General features: G+C 45.4%; 3 protein-coding genes and 1 long non-coding RNA gene across 4 annotated transcripts; 3 read left to right on the forward strand and 1 right to left on the reverse strand.

The window, feature by feature from the left end:
• The first annotated feature begins 41 nt into the window (after positions 1-41).
• On the forward strand, positions 42-10765 carry LOC143481506 (ubiquitin carboxyl-terminal hydrolase 42-like). The gene is made up of 11 exons (XM_076979547.1): positions 42-219; positions 2254-2295; positions 2419-2628; positions 3403-3513; positions 3618-3717; positions 9072-9139; positions 9317-9387; positions 9736-9818; positions 10219-10327; positions 10430-10570; positions 10661-10765. Exons 1-11 carry the CDS (start codon positions 138-140, stop codon positions 10763-10765), a joined length of 1122 nt encoding a protein of 373 aa, XP_076835662.1. The 5' UTR covers positions 42-137.
• Positions 6320-8113, forward strand: LOC143482324 (uncharacterized). Its single transcript, XM_076980669.1, has 3 exons — positions 6320-6370; positions 6538-7325; positions 7485-8113. The coding sequence occupies exons 1-3, from the start codon at positions 6362-6364 to the stop codon at positions 7672-7674; spliced, it is 987 nt and encodes a 328-aa protein (XP_076836784.1). The 5' UTR covers positions 6320-6361; the 3' UTR covers positions 7675-8113.
• Positions 10766-12321: 1556 nt separating the features above from the next.
• Positions 12322-15200, forward strand: LOC143482326 (uncharacterized). Its single transcript, XM_076980670.1, has 4 exons — positions 12322-12812; positions 12946-13085; positions 13253-13758; positions 13918-15200. Exons 2-4 carry the CDS (start codon positions 13077-13079, stop codon positions 14141-14143), a joined length of 741 nt encoding a protein of 246 aa, XP_076836785.1. The 5' UTR covers positions 12322-12812; positions 12946-13076; the 3' UTR covers positions 14144-15200.
• Positions 15201-17906: 2706 nt separating this feature from the next.
• Positions 17907-19364, reverse strand: LOC143481690 (uncharacterized). Its single transcript, XR_013122052.1, has 4 exons — positions 19251-19364; positions 18866-19039; positions 18657-18749; positions 17907-18050 (listed from the first exon to the last, which is right to left on the reverse strand). It is a non-coding gene; the product is annotated as an uncharacterized LOC143481690 (long non-coding RNA).
• Between the last annotated feature and the right edge of the window lie 548 nt (positions 19365-19912).

Genomic DNA, 19912 nt, shown 5'->3' on the forward strand with positions numbered 1-19912 from the left:
GTTTGGTTTAGAATGTTTGGTTGGGAAGGTGGAATGTTTGGATTTCAGTTTCGATGCTGAAAAGCTCAAAACCGGTCGTATGAGATTTTGCTCTGCGATTTACAATCTAATGCGATTTTCTAATCTTCACTTTGAGAATGAGTTTTTACCCTCTGATAACTGACCTGCCTGGGCAGGAACAGAACCACGTCATGGACACGCCAGATTTTACCACTCCTGGTGAGAAAAAAATGTTCATATACTGTACATAACTTTATACTCAGGGTTGCCAACTCTCACGCATTGAGCGTGAGACACACGCATTTGACCGTCTTCACACGCTCTCACGCCACACTTGCGATATCTCACGGCGAAAAAAAAAATCCAGTTTATTTATCTACATCTATGATTCAATTAGTTACTAGTTCGCTCTGGCGCCAACCACCGGCGATCGATATAATACTTAATTTGTGTCAATTTTATCGATAGATCGCGATATAACACTTAATTTGTGTCCATTTTATGTTCACCCCCCGTCGACAACTTACGTTCGCCACCAATTTACACTCGCTACCTCCTCCAGGTTCAAATCTCACTCCAAGCGATCTTCAAAAGTTGGCAACCCTGTATACTTCTATATAAGACAGTACATTTAGTGAACATTGCTTATGAGTATTGATTTCCATAGGCTTATTTATAATAAAAATGTAATATACACATGTATGTAGTTTTCTAAGGTTTAGAAAAATAACCTATATATATATATATATATATATATATGTATTCTACTGGTGACTTTCAAGCTCTTTATTTCATGTGTACAGGACATTTTGATTATTATAATTAATGGAGCATGGGTTATTTCTTTGACTCAGCACAATTTTCATAAATCTCACCATGTTAACATTCTCCATGTTGCCATGGAAAATGCAAATACAAATAAACATTTTTAAAAAGAAACGGGTTTCTAGGAAACATGACATCACAAATTCTTAAGCATTCTCCCCACATTCTAATGACATCACATGGCACCATAGCCCTTCTTATAATCACTTGTTCATAATCACTTACAATAAGAATAAAGGAATATAAGAGGAATAAACTTCTTGAAGTCATGAGATCTGCACAGATTATAGTCACTTTCAGAAACAGAAAAAATGTGCTCCCATGCCTTACAGATTTATTCAGCTGTTTTAGCTCTCAGGTGAAAAGCACAGCTATTCTGTAGCTTTGATTTGATGCACTTTATATCTTTTATGTCAAACGTTTTATTTAAATGTCTACATTTAATTTAAAATTTAATAATGTGTTTTCCTCTATAAATTTATTTCTAACATTTCATTTTTGAATTTTTGTTCTATTTAAATCAATTGTATTTAATTATTTGTGATAGCTTTTATCTCTATTTTTTTTCTTATAGACCTGATGATCTTAACAGTACACACTCATGCTTCCTCTGTGCCCTGGGTTGGTGTTTTGCATTTAAAACAGGGTTGCCAAATGACACACGCATTTGACCGTCTTCACACGCTCTCACGCCACACTTCCGATTTCTCACGCAGTGGGTGGGTGGGGGGGTTGCGAACGTAAGTTGTCACCGGCCGGGGTGTAAAATGGACACAAATTAAGTATTATATCGCGATCGATCGCCAGTGGTTGGCACCAGAGCGAACTAGTAACTCATTGAATCATATATGTGAATCAGAGGTAAATAAACTAGATTTTTTTTCCGGCTTGAGAAATCGGATGTGTGGCGTGAGAGCGTGTGAAGACAGTCAAATGCGTGTGTCTCACGCTCAATGCGTGAGAGTTGGCAACCCTGTGTATCTGCATGCACGGACGTAATTTGGGGGGGGAGGGGGGGGGGGGGACATGTCACCCCCACTTTTTCAAAAGCCAGTTTTGGTCCCCCCCAGTTTTTACGGTTAAAACCAAATATTTAAATAGCGTAGAATCCATGTCCCCCCCCCCACTTTTTATTACAAAATTACGTCCATGTCTGCATGTACCTGTAACTAATTTCTCAACAGTGAACTGTACCAAAAAATGGTTGGAGTATCCAATTTGAAGGCATTTTACTGTTTGATTTTGAGTAACAAAACAGGTTATCGTACAAGCTTGAGGCAGTAGACCTCAAGTAGTAGTAGTAACAATGTGACCCCCCCCCCCCCCCCCAGCCAGCATGTATGTTCTGTTTGTGTCATTCTGAGCAATTACCACAGGTGAGTTCTTGAAAAGTGCATCTAACTTCAACGATCTGATTATATCTGGCAGGAATGAATAGTGACCATGGAGAAGATAAGCCCAAGGAAACTGGTGAGTACTTTACCGTTTACTCCATGTTCCAGGGATGCACCGGTTCTGTGTCCCGCAAGCATTTCTGAAGCAACCGTGTTGCTGTACGAAAGCCGTAACGAATGCCTCTGTTTGTCCATGTAGTGGTGCTTGCCAGTGGCGATGGCATCCCTCTACCCCAGATGGTCCTGTTCCCAGCAGAACGCCTCTGTTTAAATTGGAACCAGGTCCATCGTATTGGAGCAGGTCTACAGAACCTGGGCAACACGTGTTTTTTAAACTCTGCCCTTCAGTGTCTCTCCTACACTGCTCCTCTCGCCAACTACATGCTGTCCAGAGAGCATTCCAGAACATGTGAGTCACTCCCCATCCTTCTCCTGCTGCCACACATCTTGGTTCTAAAGTATTTAACATATCCAACGTAGCCTGTTTTAGTTCTTGCATCATTATGTAATCAGCCTTATTTGAGCTGACTGCAAGTTGAACAAGAGTAAATTGTCTAACATTTCTAATATCACAAGAGAGGAGCAGAAATTAAGCTTGGTTGTCTAGACCAATGTTGGGTAAAGAATGGAGTGTCCACTGGTATGAGACGATATTTAGGGCTGTTCAATAAAAGGTGTTAACAGAGGTGTCAGCAGGCCTCTGTTTTGCATGAACCAGCAGGTGTCTTTGTTGGGAGCAGAGTGTGCTTCTTCCCATTGGCTGCAACAGTTCATTCAGTATCTCGATCATCTCAGGATGATCTACACACAGTCCTTAATTTCACAATGTGTTCAGAGTTTCTATGTAATGCTGTAAGACAAAACGCAGATCTGATGAACATTTGCTATGATGTTTTGGGTTTATTGTATGTTTTCCCATATGTTGAATGAAGTCTTTATCAACCAAGGGGTGCAGTTGTCCTTTGTACAAACTATTTAACATTATTGTGAGTTTGTCGATGTTATTTGCTTCCGTAAAGGTTTTCTAATTGATATACATAGAAAACATTTGGTTGGAAACATGGCTTTGTTAATTACCTGCTTATTAACTGCTTATTAACTTTCAAGATTATCTACTGGTATTTAGTGATACCATCTGTATATTTAATATGCCTTAATTCTGAGTCCTCTTTTCCCCCCGAAGGTCATGAACCTGGATTTTGCATGATGTGCATCATGGAGAATCACATCACCCAGGTGTTTGCCAATTCAGGAAAAGTCATTAAACCCATCAGTGTGCTGAATGAACTAAAACGTGAGTATGCAAATGGTGATGGACAAAAGCAACATCATATTCCTTTGAGCACCATTAAATATGAACATTTCTAATTGTGGTCCATCTCCTTTTCTTTTTCAAAGGTATTGCAAGTCATTTCTGTTTTGGGAGTCAAGAAGACGCTCATGAGTTCTTGCGGTACACAGTGGACACTATGCAAGAGTCCTGCCTGTTTTGGAGCACGTATGTTTACTTGGACCACACCCTATATCATTGCTCAAGTTGCTAAATTATTGAAATTTTAGCATTCATCTATTTCTTAGCATGTTTGTTGGATATCTGTAGGTCGCAGAATTGTTACTTGACTCTTCTTGCAGACAGATATTTAAAAATGTTACTTCTAGCAGGTGCAGCTGTGGCTGTTAGTCAGGTGTATTATTATTATTATTATTATTATTATTATTATTATTAATATTATTTGGAGAGTAAATACGTGGATCCAAGGGTCCTTTTTTGGCGTTTTTTGTGCTTTCCATTTCACTGACTGAAAAAAGAGCGGAGACTGGTGCTTGATACCGGTGTGAAGAAAATTGCTGATGTATCCACCAGTTATTAAGATTGTCCTGTATCTAAATGAGGCCAGGTTGGTCTAAGAAAATAGAAGTAGTCCTGCATTTGTGCAGAAACTGCACAGGCATACAGGGTAGTTTACTCTCACCCCTCTCTTCCATACCACAGTCGACAGCTTGTTTATGTGTGGCTAACACGTTAGTCCACCAGCGCTCTGTATGTGGGCTGTGCGCTCTCTCCCAAGTTGCTTTGATGCGGTGCCAGCTGCTGCTTCTCAACATCTCTCCACTACTGGCCAGCCAGCAGCCTACATTCAGAATGAAGCGTTTGACTTTACCAGTTACGTGTGGAGATGAATCCATCAGGGAATCGCTGCGTCGTTCTAGTTTCTGGCATTTTTCACGTCAGACCTCATTTCTGTTCTGCTTTGTGCTTTTAGAAAGCGTTATTCAGAAAGCCGTTTAGATACACTTAAAGGCTGTACTCTTACAATTGCATGTTTGTTTATATTCTCTTTTTAATTTCTTGTTTTAGTTTCTATCTGAATAAATTACATTTTCTGCCTTGTCTGATGTTTTTATTTAATCAGACTGGACAGGCAAACACAGGCAACCACTCTGATCCATCAGATATTTGGAGGTTACCTGAGGTCAAGATGTGAGTTTGTCAGTCATACTTCATTCCAATTTGTGAACATCAAATGGTAAAATGGTATTTACTGTAAAATGTTACTATAAATTATTTATTTCATAAGTGTTCAATGTGTATGACTGGCAATGCTATTTGAGATGTTTTTGATCAAATTGATTATATTCTTTCTGATTTCACAGTGGAGTGTTTGAATTGCAATGGAGTATCTGATACGTTTGATCAGTATTTGGACATTGCACTGGACATTGAGGTAGCCATCAGTCTTACAATTTAGTCTTGTAGTGAGAGTTGCTGTCTTAGTAAATTAATGATTACTCAGTGAATTGATAATTGCTTGTCCCAAACTGGTGTCTGAGATGTAAAGCATCATGGGATCAGTTTGACAAGATTTTCTTTAGCCCTGTGTCTGTGCCTAAGCGTGTTTACATGTGTTTTGTAGACTGCTCCAACCATCACCAAAGCTCTTGAGCAGTTTGTTAAGCCTGAGCAGCTTGATGGAGACAATGCCTACAAGTGCACCAAGTAAGTGTCCCAGCTCAGATCTGCTCCACCATGCCGTCCAACAGGGTAACCATGTGTTTTTTCCAAAAGTAGCATGACCAGTAACTTTAGACTCAGGAAGGCGGATACAAACTGCCAGCCTCATTTTCAAAATATTTTCACATAAAACTCAAAAAGCCGTCTTCGGCCACGTACTACAGAGTGCTTTGAAACCAATGGATAAGAGGGATAAAGGTGCTCTTTACTTCTGTCCCTTAACACACGGCAAGACTATCTTGGATAAGTCTGAGGCACACCGGTTTATCTCTGGAGATAAACCAAGCTCTATTTGTTGTCATGGGACCACTAGTGGTGAATTTACTGTGGTCTGTGTTGCCTATTATCTTTTATGTCCTCATTGTGAATTTGGTTGTGTTTGTAGATGTAAGAAAATGGTTCATGCCTCAAAAAGATTTACCGTCCACCGTAGCTCGAATGTGCTCACCATTACTCTAAAGCGCTTCGACTTCTACGGAGGCAAAATTGCAAAGGTTTGGCCACCGTACTTAATTCTGCCGCACTGTTGTACACTTTCCTTAGTCGTTTCACGTGATCTATGCCGTTGCACAACTGTTCTCTGTCCCCCTGTGCAGGACGTGAGGTATCCAGAGTATCTGGACATGCGTCCGTTCATGTCGCAGTCCCACGGAGAGCCACAGCTCTACGGCCTGTACGCTGTGCTGGTCCACTCCGGGTTTAGCTGCCACGCTGGACACTACTACTGCTATGTGAAGGTTTGATGTGCTGCGCGGTTTCAGCATTCTCTGCGATTTTGCACTGAGTTTCTGCTCTAGCTAATGGATGGAATAATGTTTTTATTTCAGTCTGGTAATGGGCAGTGGTATAAGATGAACGACGCATCAGTAACTGTAAGCGACATACAATCAGTGCTGAATCAACAAGCATATTTACTGTTCTACATCCGGTAAGTTCAACTTAATGTTTAAACCAGCTCCAGATTTTTGAATAGTGGAATATTTAGAAAGGCATTTTATACACTTTTATTGACTGTAACTCTGTGACCCGTGGTCCCGGTCATTGCTCCCCTCGCCCGGTCAGCACGGCCAAGGTGAACGGGCCTCAGTTCACCTCCACCTCCATCATCAGTCCACAGCTTCCTCCTCACATGGCAAAGGTATCACCACACCACTGCACCATGCCAGGACATCTGACTGGGAACTGGTTGTTATTGTTCACTAGTATCATTGAGAGGGCTGTGTTTTGTTTGTTTACACTGTTAAACTCTTACTTTCTGTTCCTTATATTCAGATTTCCCATAACTGACCGCTGTTCACTTTGCAGAATAACTCTCCCATGAAGGAGGACCAAGGTGGCTCAAATCCTGGCAGCAGTGTCCCGAAGAGCCAGCCCAGCCCCTGCAGTTCTTCGGCTGCCGCATCCCCGACCTCAGACCTCAGACGGCCTGTGCAGGTGAACGGTGGCACCACCGCTCACAATAGAGCAGCTTCCCTGCTTGACTGCAGGGAAGATGCGGCAGCATCTCTGTCTGGTGCGCCAGGCTCTAGTGAAGGCAGACGAGCGCATAAGGAGCGGAAGTGTGATAAAGACTCTGGGCAGCCACACCTTTCCTCCACCCTGAAGGAGCGAGGCAGATCCAGGCAGGGACATTATCGAGAGCGGGAAACCCGGAGTCGGGAGCGCTACGGGCACCGCCATCGCCATCGCCATCGTCCCAACAGAGACCACCATACTGATAAGGATCGCTCGGCCAGTCGAGAGAGGATCTCTGGAGAGCGAGAGGGAGATCGGCAGCGAGACGGGCACACCCACCACCGCCGAGACCACTACCACCACCGCCGAGACCACCACCACCACCGGCACCATCACAGCAGCAAGGACGAACGAGACCGGGATGTGGAGAATGGTCAAGGTGACTTCCCTCGCTCATTTGAGTACTATGTTGGGAAGAAAGACTCGGGACACAAGCGGGCTAAAGCACCACGCCCCGCCAGCCCTGCCCCGCGGCCCCAGGCACAAAAGCGTAGCCTGTCGGACAGGGAGGAGCCATGTGAAGAGCGGCCTATCAAAAAACACAAGAAATCCAAGAAGAAGAACAAGGACAAGCGGAGGTAAGGAGCTATTTATGTTGCATGAGAACGGCCATTGCTATACTGTGTGTGACCAGGAGGGGTCAGCAAACAGAACTGTTACTGTTGTAGAAAATCTAGCAACCATAAGCCAGAAAGTGTACTACAGTTTCCTTAAGCAAAATCATTTTCAATCTGCAGGAGTTCTGAGAGGGACCCATCAGAGAAGAAAAAGAAGAGGAGGAGGCACAACTTGGAGGAGGAGCCTCGTATGGAGTGTCGCTCTGGCCACAGCTTAGACAAACGTAAGCGCCGCCTCAGCTCCGACCCAGACGAGTCTTCACCCAGCGCCAAGCGACCTACTACTGAGGACTATTACCAGAGTCAGTAGACGGTGCTCTGATGCCACGCTCCCTCCTTCGCCTTCTTCTGGACGGACAAAAGCGATGTCCGAGCCTCTCACTCAGCATGTCGCTCCCCCGCTGTCCCCGCCTCCGCACAGGCCCCATTCAGCCCCCGAGACGCCAGCTAAGCCAACCTTGTACCCAGATGGCCTCGGCTGAGGAGCCCATCTACTGCCACGACACCCATGTGACGAAAGGCACCACGGCGCCCCCAGAGGCCAACCACGACCTCTACTCACAGGGGGGCGACGGGCACGTGGCTTTAGAGAGGCCCGTGGCAACCGCCGACGCCTTTGTGCCCAACGGCGATGACTGCAGGGAAGATGCGGTGGAGTCTCTGTCTGGTGCGCCAGGCTCTAGAGAAGGCAGACGAGCGCGTGAGGAGCGGAAGTGTGTGCGCCACCTCAGCTCCGACCCAGACGGGTCTTCACCCAGCGCCAAGCGACCTACTACTGAGGTCTATTACCAACTTAACGTCACTCAGGTGCATAAGGGTCAACTTTCTTTCCAAGTTTCAATTATCCATTACAAACCAGCTCCAGATTTTTGAATAGTGGAATATTTAGAAAGGCATTTTATACACTTTTATTGACTGTAACTCTGTGACCCGTGGTCCCGGTCATTGCTCCCCTCGCCCGGTCAGCACGGCCAAGGTGAACGGGCCTCAGTTCACCTCCACCTCCTTCATCAGTCCACAGCTTCCTCCTCACATGGCAAAGGTATCACCACACCACTGCACCATGCCAGGAAATCTGACTGGGAACTGGTTGTTATTGTTCACTAGTATAATTGAGAGGGCTGTGTTTTGTTTGTTTACACTGTTAAATTCTTACTTTCTGTTCCTGATATTCAGATTTCCCATAACTGACCGCTGTTCACTTTGCAGAATAACTCTCCCATGAAGGAGGACCAAGGTGGCTCAAAGCCTGGCAGCAGTGTCCCGAAGAGCCAGCCCAGCCCCTGCAGTTCTTTGGCTGCCGCATCCCACCTGCGCCCGCTGCCCTCGTCCTCTTCCTCCAGCGCACCACAGTCTACCTCAGACCTCAGACGGCCTGTGCAGGTGAACGGTGGCGCCGCCGCTCACAATAAAGCAACTTTCCTGGTTCCGTATGGCCAAGAGTCATCCGACGAGTCCGACCAGGAAGGCGGAGCCTTGGATAATGGCACAGGGAAGTCTTACCCTGGTGCCAAGGCATCCGACGGGAAAGGTGGGATGGATGGTCCCCTCTTCCACAGCTCGGGACACAAGCGGGCTAAAGCACCACGCCCCGCCAGCCCTGCCCCGCGGCCCCAGGCACAAAAGCGTAGCCTGTCGGACAGGGAGGATCCATGTGAAGAGCGGCCTGTCAAAAAACAGCCTTGTCTGATGTTTTTATTTAATCAGACTGGACAGGCAAACACAGGCGACCACTCTGATCCATCAGATATTTGGAGGTTACCTGAGATCAAGATGTGAGTTTGTCAGTCATACTTCATTCCAATTTGTGAACATCAAATGGTAAAATGGTATTTACTGTAAAACGTTACTATAAGTTATTTATTTCATAAGTGTTCAATGTGTATGACTGGCAATGCTATTTGAGATGTTTTTGATCAGTTAAATTGATTATATTCTTTCTGATTTCACAGTGGAGTGTTTGAATTGCAATGGAGTATCTGATACGTTTGATCAGTATTTGGACATTGCACTGGACATTGAGGTAGCCATTAGTCACTTTGTTGTATCTTTTATAAAGATGTGCCTAGAAATGATCTGGGCTTTGAAATTGATTCTATCAGTTTGTTAAAGTGTGTGTGCGTGTGTGTGTACATGTGTGAGGTGGACATTTGTTTAGATTATTAATTAGGTCTGCTAATCATGGCATGTCTGGCTTACAATTTAGTCTCGTAGTGAGAGTTGCTGTCTTAGTGAATTAATGATTACTTAGTGAATTGATAATTGCTTGTCCCAAACTGGTGTCTGAGATGTAAAGCATCATGGGATCAGTTTGACAAGATTTTCTTTAGCCCTGTGTCTGTGCCTAAGCGTGTTTACATGTGTTTTGTAGACTGCTCCAACCATCACCAAAGCTCTTGAGCAGTTTGTTAAGCCTGAGCAGCTTGATGGAGACAATGCCTACAAGTGCACCAAGTAAGTGTCCCAGCTCAGATCTGCTCCACCATGCCGTCCAACAGGGTAACCATGTGTTTTTTCCAAAAGTAGCATGACCAGTAACTTTAGACTCAGGAAGGCGGATACAAACTGCCAGCCTCATTTTCAAAATATTTTCACATAAAACTCAAAAAGCCGTCTTCGGCCACGTACTACAGAGTGCTTTGAAACCAATGGATAAGAGGGATAAAGGTGCTCTTTACTTCTGTCCCTTAACACACGGCAAGACTATCTTGGATAAGTCTGAGGCACACCGGTTTATCTCTGGAGATAAACCAAGCTCTATTTGTTGTCATGGGACCACTAGTGGTGAATTTACTGTGGTCTGTGTTGCCTATTATCTTTTCTGTCCTCATTGTGAATTTGGTTGTGTTTGTAGATGTAAGAAAATGGTTCATGCCTCAAAAAGATTTACCGTCCACCGTAGCTCGAATGTGCTCACCATTACTCTAAAGCGCTTCGACTTCTACGGAGGCAAAATTGCAAAGGTTTGGCCACCGTACTTAATTCTGCCGCACTGTTGTACACTTTCCTTAGTCGTTTCACGTGATCTATGCCGTTGCACAACTGTTCTCTGTCCCCCTGTGCAGGACGTGAGGTATCCAGAGTATCTGGACATGCGTCCGTTCATGTCGCAGTCCCACGGAGAGCCACAGCTCTACGGCCTGTACGCTGTGCTGGTCCACTCCGGGTTTAGCTGCCACGCTGGACACTACTACTGCTATGTGAAGGTTTGATGTGCTGCGCGGTTTCAGCATTCTCTGCGATTTTGCACTGAGTTTCTGCTCTAGCTAATGGATGGAATAATGTTTTTATTTCAGTCTGGTAATGGGCAGTGGTATAAGATGAACGACGCATCAGTAACTGTAAGCGACATACAATCAGTGCTGAATCAACAAGCATATTTACTGTTCTACATCCGGTAAGTTCAACTTAATGTTTAAACCAGCTCCAGATTTTTGAATAGTGGAATATTTAGAAAGGCATTTTATACACTTTTATTGACTGTAACTCTGTGACCTGTGGTCCCGGTCATTGCTCCCCTCGCCCGGTCAGCACGGCCAAGGTGAACGGGCCTCAGTTCACCTCCACCTCCATCATCAGTCCACAGCTTCCTCCTCACATGGCAAAGGTATCACCACACCACTGCACCATGCCAGGACATCTGACTGGGAACTGGTTGTTATTGTTCACTAGTATAATTGAGAGGGCTGTGTTTTGTTTGTTTACACTGTTAAACTCTTACTTTCTGTTCCTTATATTCAGATTTCCCATAACTGACCGCTGTTCACTTTGCAGAATAACTCTCCCATGAAGGAGGACCAAGGTGGCTCAAAGCCTGGCAGCAGTGTCCCGAAGAGCCAGCCCAGCCCCTGCAGTTCTTCGGCTGCCGCATCCCACCTGCGCCCACTGCCCTCGTCCTCTTCCTCCAGCGCACCACAGTCTACCTCAGACCTCAGACGGCCTGTGCAGGTGAACGGTGGCACCACCGCTCACAATAGAGCAGCTTCCCTGCTTGACTGCAGGGAAGATGCGGCAGCATCTCTGTCTGGTGCGCCAGGCTCTAGTGAAGGCAGACGAGCGCATAAGGAGCGGAAGTGTGATAAAGACTCTGGGCAGCCACACCTTTCCTCCACCCTGAAGGAGCGAGGCAGATCCAGGCAGGGACATTATCGAGAGCGGGAAGCCCGGAGTCGGGAGCGCTACGGGCACCGCCATCGCCATCGTCCCAACAGAGACCACCATACTGATAAGGATCGCTCGGCCAGTCGAGAGAGGATCTCTGGAGAGCGAGAGGGAGATCGGCAGCGAGACGGGCACACCCACCACCGCCGAGACCACTACCACCACCGCCGAGACCACCACCACCACCGGCACCATCACAGCAGCAAGGACGAACGAGACCGGGATGTGGAGAATGGTCAAGGTGACTTCCCTCGCTCATTTGAGTACTATGTTGGGAAGAAAGACTCGGGACACAAGCGGGCTAAAGCACCACGCCCCGCCAGCCCTGCCCCGCGGCCCCAGGCACAAAAGCGTAGCCTGTCGGACAGGGAGGAGCCATGTGAAGAGCGGCCTATCAAAAAACACAAGAAATCCAAGAAGAAGAACAAGGACAAGCGGAGGTAAGGAGCTATTTATGTTGCATGAGAACGGCCATTGCTATACTGTGTGTGACCAGGAGGGGTCAGCAAACGGAACTGTTACTGTTGTAGAAAATCTAGCAACCATAAGCCAGAAAGTGTACTACAGTTTCCTTAAGCAAAATCATTTTCAATCTGCAGGAGTTCTGAGAGGGACCCATCAGAGAAGAAAAAGAAGAGGAGGAGGCACAACTTGGAGGAGGAGCCTCGTATGGAGTGTCGCTCTGGCCACAGCTTAGACAAACGTAAGCGCCGCCTCAGCTCCGACCCAGACGGGTCTTCACCCAGCGCCAAGCGACCTACTACTGAGGACTATTACCAGAGTCAGTAGACGGTGCTCTGATGCCACGCTCCCTCCTTCGCCTTCCTCTGGACAGACAAAAGCGATGTCCGAGCCTCTCACTCAGCATGTCGCTACCCCCGCTGTCCCCGCCTCCGCACAGGCCCCATTCAGCCCCCGAGACGCCAGCTAAGCCAACCTTGTACCCAGATGGCCTCGGCTGAGGAGCCCATCTACTGCCACGACACCCATGTGACGAAAGGCACCACGGCGCCCCCAGAGGCCAACCATGACCTCTACTCACAGGGGGGCGACGGGCACGTGGCTTTAGAGAGGCCCGTGGCAACCACGGACGCCTTTGTGCCCAACGGCGATGACTGCAGGGAAGATGCGGCGGCATCTCTGTCTGGTGCGCCAGGCTCTAGAGAAGGCAGACGAGCGTGTGAGGAGCGGAAGTGTGTGCGCCGCCTCAGCTCCGACCCAGACGGGTCTTCACTCAGCGCCAAGCGACCTACTACTGAGGTCTATTACCAACTTAACGTCACTCAGGTGCATAAGGGTCAACTTTCTTTCCAAGTTTCAATTATCCATTACAAACCAGCTCCAGATTTTTGAATAGTGGAATATTTAGAAAGGCATTTTATACACTTTTATCCCCCCCCCCCCAATCCATCATTTTTAGGTCAACAGATCTTATGTAACTCTGTGACCTGTGGTCCCGGTCATTGCTCCCCTCGCCCGGTCAGCACGGCCAAGGTGAACGGGCCTCAGTTCACCTCCACCTCCTTCATCAGTCCACAGCTTCCTCCTCACATGGCAAAGGTATCACCGCACCACTGCACCATGCCAGGACATCTGACTGGGAACTGGTTGTTATTGTTCACTAGTATCATTGAGAGGGCTGTGTTTTGTTTGTTTACACTGTTAAACTCTTACTTTCTGTTCCTGATATTCAGCTTTCCCATAACTGACCGCTGTTCACTTTGCAGAATAACTCTCCCATGAAGGAGGACCAAGGTGGCTCAAAGCCTGGCAGCAGTGTCCCGAAGAGCCAGCCCAGCCCCTGCAGTTCTTCGGCTGCCGCATCCCACCTGCGCCCACTGCCCTCGTCCTCTTCCTCCAGCGCACCACAGTCTACCTCAGACCTCAGACGGCCTGTGCAGGTGAACGGTGGCGCCGCCGCTCACAATAAAGCAACTTTCCTGGTTCCGTATGGCCAAGAGTCATCCGACGAGTCCGACCAGGAAGGCAGAGCCTTGGATAATGGCACAGGGAAGTCTTACCCTGGTGCCAAGGCATCCGACGGGAAAGGTGGGATGGATGGTCCCCTCTTCCACAGCTCGGGACACAAGCGGGCTAAAGCACCACGCCCCGCCAGCCCTGCCCCGCGGCCCCAGGCACAAAAGCGTAGCCTGTCGGACAGGGAGGATCCATGTGAAGAGCGGCCTGTCAAAAAACACAAGAAATCCAGAAAGAAGAACAAGGACAAGCGGAGGTAAGGAGCTATTTATGTTGCATGAGAACGGCCATTGCTATACTGTGTGTGACCAGGAGGGGTCAGCAAACAGAACTGTTACTGTTGTAGAAAATCTAGCAATCATAAGCCAGAAAGGGTACTAGAGTTTCCTTAAGCAAAATCATTTTCAATCTGCAGGAGTTCTGAGAGGGACCCATCAGACAGGAATGGGGACAGCAGCTCCTTCCGACACAAAAAGAAGAAAAAGAAGAGGAGGAGGCACAACTTGGAGGAGGAGCCTCGTATGGAGTGTTGCTCTGGCCACAGCTTAGACAAACGTAAGCACTGCCTCAGCTCCGACCCAGACGAGTCTTCACCCAGCGCCAAGCGACCTACTACTGAGGACTATTACCAGAGTCAGTAGACGGTGCTCTGATGCCTCGCTCCCTCCTTCGCCTTCTTCTGGACGGACAAAAGCGATGTCCGAGCCTCTCACTCAGCATGTCGCTACCCCCGCTGTCCCCGCCTCCGCACAGGCCCCATTCAGCCCCCGAGACGGCCAGGGAAAGACAGTGCAAAGAAAGACAGTGCGGCCGAGCCAGAGCCAGCCCTGCCTCTGCAGTTCTGAGAAGGGGTAGCAGCATTTTGTGGACTGGCATGTGACGTTTTTATGCCACTGGCATAAAAGGAAATGACGTTTCACGTGCCACTGGCACTTTCTGGTGTCCTGTGGTATATGCCACTCTTTTGTGGAATATGCCACTGTCTAAGAGGAATATACTCGACTTTTAGTGGACTTTCCCACTTTATAAAGTTTCTGAAAGAAAAAACCATTAGGCTAAAAGGCTAAGCTAATGTTACCTGAGGTAGCAGGTAACGTTAGAAAACGTACAGCTAAGTGCGATATACCCGAGTGTAATATGCCACTACCGAGTGGAATATGCCACTGCTAATATGCCGCTGCTGAGTCCGATATGCCACTACCGAGTGTAATATGCCACTACCGAGCGTAATATGCCACTACCGAGTGTAATATGCCACTACCGAGCGTAATATGCTACTGTTAATAGGAATATGCCGCTGTTAATAGGAATATGCCACTGCTAATATGCCGCTGCTGAGTCTGATATTTCACTACTGAGCGTAATATGCCACTATCGAGTGTAATATGCCACTACCGAGCGTAATATGCCACTACCGAGTGTAATATGCCACTACCGAGCGTAATATGCTACTGTTAATAGGAATATGCCGCTGTTAATAGGAATATGCCACTGTTAATAGGAATATGCCGCTGTTAATATACCGTTGCTGAGTCCGATATGCCACTACCGAGTGTAATATGCCACTACGGAGCGGAATATGCCACTACCGAGCGTAATATGCCACTACCGAGCAGAATATGCCACTACCGAGTGTAATATGCCACTACTGAGTGGAATATGCCACTACCGAGCGGAATATGCCAGTACCGAGTGTAATATGCCACTACCGAGCGTAATATGCTACTGTTAATAGGAATATGCCGCTATTAATAGGAATATGCCACTGCTAATATGCCGCCGCTGAGTCCGATATGCCACTACCGAGCGGAATATGCCACTATGGAGCAAAATATGCCACTACTATGCGTAATATGCCACTACCGAGCAAAATATGCCACTACCGAGCGTAATATGCCACTACCGAGCGTAATATGCTACTACCGAGTGTAATATGCCACTACCGAGCGTAATATGCTACTGTTAATAGGAATATGCCACTACCGCGCGTAATATGCCACTACCGCGCGTAATATGCCACTATCGACCGGAATATGCCACTACCGAGCGTAATATGCTACTACCGAGCGTAATATACCACTACCGAGCGGAATATGCCACTACCGAGCGGAATATGCCACTACCGAGCGGAATATGCCACTACCGAGTGTAATATGCCACTACCGAGCGTAATATGCTACTGTTAATAGGAATATGCCACTACCGCGCGTAATATGCCACTACCGCGCGTAATATGCCACTACCGCGCGTAATATGCCACTACTGAGTGGAATATGCTACTACCGAGCGGAATATGCCAGTACCGAGCGTAATATGCCACTACCGAGTGTAATATGCCACTACCAAGCGTAATATGCCACTACCAAGCGGAATATGCCACTACCGAGTGTAATATGCCACTACTGAGTGGAATATGCTACTACTGAGCGGAATATGCCAGTACCAAGCGTAATATGCTACTGTTAATAGGAATATGCCACTGCTAATATGCCACTGCTGAGTCCGATATGCCACTACCGAGCCTAATATGCCACTACCGAGCGTAATATGCCACTATCGACCGGAATATGCCACTACCGAGCGTAACATGCTACTGTTAATAGGAATATGCCGCTGTTTATAGGAATATGCCGCTGTTAATAGGAATATGCCACTGCTAATATGCCGCTGCTGAGTCCGATATGCCACTACCGAGCGTAATATGCCACTACCGAGCGTAATATGCCACTACCAAGCGGAATATGCTATGCCACTACCGAGCGTAATATGCTACTGTTAATAGGAATATGCCACTACCGAGCCTAATATGCCACTACCGAGCGTAATATGCCACTATCGACCGGAATATGCCACTACCGAGCGTAACATGCCACTACCGAGCGTAATATGCTACTACCGAGTGTAATATGCCACTACCGAGCGTAATATGCTACTACCGAGCGTAATATGCTACTGTTAATAGGAATATGTCGCTGTTTATAGGAATATGCCGCTGTTAATAGGAATATGCCACTGCTAATATGCCGCTGCTGAGTCCGATATGCCACTACCGAGCGTAATATGCCACTACCGAGCGTAATATGCCACTACCAAGCGGAATATGCCACTACCGAGTGTAATATGCCACTACCGAGCGTAATATGCCACTACCAAGCGGAATATGGCACTACCAAGCGTAATATGCCACTACTGAGTGGAATATGCCACTACCGAGTGTAATATGCCACTACCGAGTGTAATATGCCACTACCGAGCGTAATATGCTACTGTTAATAGGAATATGCCACTACCGCGCGTAATATGCCACTACTGAGTGGAATATGCTACTACCGAGCGGAATATGCCAGTACCGAGCGTAATATGCCACTACCGAGTGTAATATGCCACTACCAAGCGTAATATGCCACTACCAAGCGGAATATGCCACTACCAAGTGTAATATGCCACTACTGAGTGGAATATGCTACTACTGAGCGGAATATGCCAGTACCGAGCGTAATATGCTACTGTTAATAGGAATATGCCACTACCATGCGTAATATGCCACTACCGAGTGTAATATGCCACTACCAAGCGGAATATGCCACTACTGAGTGTAATATGCCACTACTGAGTGGAATATGCTACTACCGAGTGTAATATGCCACTACCGAGAGTAATATGCCGCTGTTAATAGGAATATTCCACTGCTAATATGCCACTGCTGAGTCCAATATGCCACTACCGAGCCTAATATGCCACTATCGACCGGAATATGCCACTACCGAGCGTAATATGCCATTACCGAGCGTAATATGCCACTACTGAGCGTAATATGCTACTGTTAATAGGAATATGCCGCTGTTAATAGGAATATGCCGCTGCTAATATGCCGCTGCTGAGTGTAATATGCCACTACCTAGTGTAATATGCCACTACCGAGCGTAATATGCTACTACCGAGCGGAATATGCCACTACCGAGTGGAATATGCCACTACCGAGTGTAATATGCCACTGCTATTCCACTGCTGAGTGCAGTACCATGGCCCGGTTGGAATATGCCACTGCTGAGTCCAATATAGCACTGCTGGATGGAATATGCTACTGCTGAGTGGAATGTTTGCTTTTAGTGGAATAGGCTACCAGAAAATCAGTAACTGTGATCATGTACATCTAATCCTTAAAATAATACAGTGTTGGTGGTGCAAATGATTGTGCAAATTTTGACAATTTATCAGTCAAGTTATTTGTGTTAAGAACTTAAAAAAAAAAACAATTGTAGGCAATTTTGTAATTAAGCAATTGTAGTCAAGATTGTGAGAAGCTAGCAGGCCAGCAACATAGAAACACACATGTTGACCCCATTCAGTTTACAATTTATTATGAACCACTTTAATTTGCAATGATATTCTTTTTCTGGGGAACATTCATGATACATTCATGATATCATATAATATCTATAAATTAAAAGTGATTAAGAAAAACAAAACACAAAGCATCATGTCAAGTATCATGGTCCAATAGAGTTCTGGCCCTCGGTGTGCAGGTCCGGACTTAAGTCATAAAGCCTACAGAAAACAAATACCAGATCTTATGTGAATGTTTGGTCCTTGCAGTCGGTTGTTACAAAACTAATACTTTTAATCCAACATGTAAGGAATTAATTTAAAAAATATATTTAAACTTGTAGGTTAACAAAGTGAATTTTATTAAAAAGAAAAGCCTTTATGAAAACTTAAAAAAATATTAACCTTAAGTAAAAATATTGGAAGATTTTTATACATCACAAGAGTATTACAAACATTAATTAAAGTCAAGTAAATTTGTATTGTTACATGATGAACCTAAAATAAGATGAATCATTGGAAAAGGACATTGTGCTGTTACTTTCTGCCTCATGGCAAAGTTTATAGCCAGACATGTAATAGTAATGAGTGAAAAGTACAAGATATTAAAACGTACTGTACCTTGATTTTATTAGCATAGCCAGAGGCAAGTAAAGTTTCCGCTGCATAGCGACAGAGTCGTTCCTGTTTCTCAATATATATATATTTTTTTTCGGAAAAAACCCTTGGCACTGGTTGTCAATGCTACTTTACTGGTTTAAAACATTAAATGAACCCATGTACAGCTCACCTGTTCTCAAGTGAAATTGTCAGTATAAAAACAAATACCTCTGGGAGCAACACGTCAAAAAGGAGGTCAAGGTTTGGGAAGTCATTTTGCATGTTTAGTGCCTTGAAAATTTTGTCAAGTAGCTGTTGTGTCTTATGCATGAGACATGGAACAATAAAGACAAATGTAATTGAATATAGCAAACAGAAGATACAGTAATGTTATATTAAACTTCAAATAAAAAAGGTTAAAAGATGTCCTGACTTACAACTTCATCACTGAAAGGGGTCATCCTTGGTTTGAGGCATTGTTTAAATTTTGGTGAAGTGCTTCCAAAGGTACCATGTGTGTTTGTGTATGTGTGATCGCTTTTGTCCTTTGTGAAGAGCACCATGTATGGCCTGAGACAGATTTTGTTACTCACACATTATTTATTAATAATCTATAAAACAAAAATCATTTAAAATCACTATCCAAAATTTTATCAGTTAATCAATGAATCAATTCAACATTCAATGGTTATGTGTGAACAATCTAAGTAAAAGCAAGCTCTAGGGGGAAATATATTATATATTAATTAATAAATTACAAACTTCAACATTTGTTCAACTTTTCACTACACCATCTCACACAGTAAGAGTTGAAATACTTACCTTAATTTCATCATCAGTTAACAAAGCCTCCAAACCATCCTTGAGTAGAGTGTTTAGGGTGCTGTGATACAGATACAATTTATTGATCCAAGAAACACACACACACACACACACACACAAATGCAGTTGCATACCTGTCATAGGTATATGGTTGTGTGGTTTCACGGCCACACTTAAATGATCCACGTTTGACATCTGCCTCTGACACTCCAGCACAATCAGTGTGCAACCAGCCTTTGCACCAGTCACACTGAACCCACTGGATTGTGTCAACTTCAGGATAGAGAGACCTAAGACATGAATTGAAATGAGATCACTGTATTTTTATTTACATTCCATAAACACATTGCATGAAGTACATACCATTTTTGGCCCACTTTTTGGAATGTACACACGTTCAGTTTACTGGCCATGCAATCTGTAGCATTTGTATTTGTCTTCTTAGTCTTTGCAGAGTAAGAATGTAAGGTTAAAAATTATTATATATATAAAAAAATCTCAATTTTACCAAAGGTAATAAAAAAAGTTCAGGTACAGCAACCAGGATTCTTTTCACTAACCTCTATAACTACATCTTTCACCAATGTTGTAGCATGGTACCTCTGGAGATACTGTAGCTGTGAATGTTTTAGTGATTCTGATGTCATTTGTTTCCCTTGTAG

The sequence above is a fragment of the Brachyhypopomus gauderio genome, chromosome 18 (assembly GCF_052324685.1).
Source record: "Brachyhypopomus gauderio isolate BG-103 chromosome 18, BGAUD_0.2, whole genome shotgun sequence".
In the NCBI taxonomy this organism is placed as follows: Eukaryota; Metazoa; Chordata; class Actinopteri; order Gymnotiformes; family Hypopomidae; genus Brachyhypopomus; species Brachyhypopomus gauderio.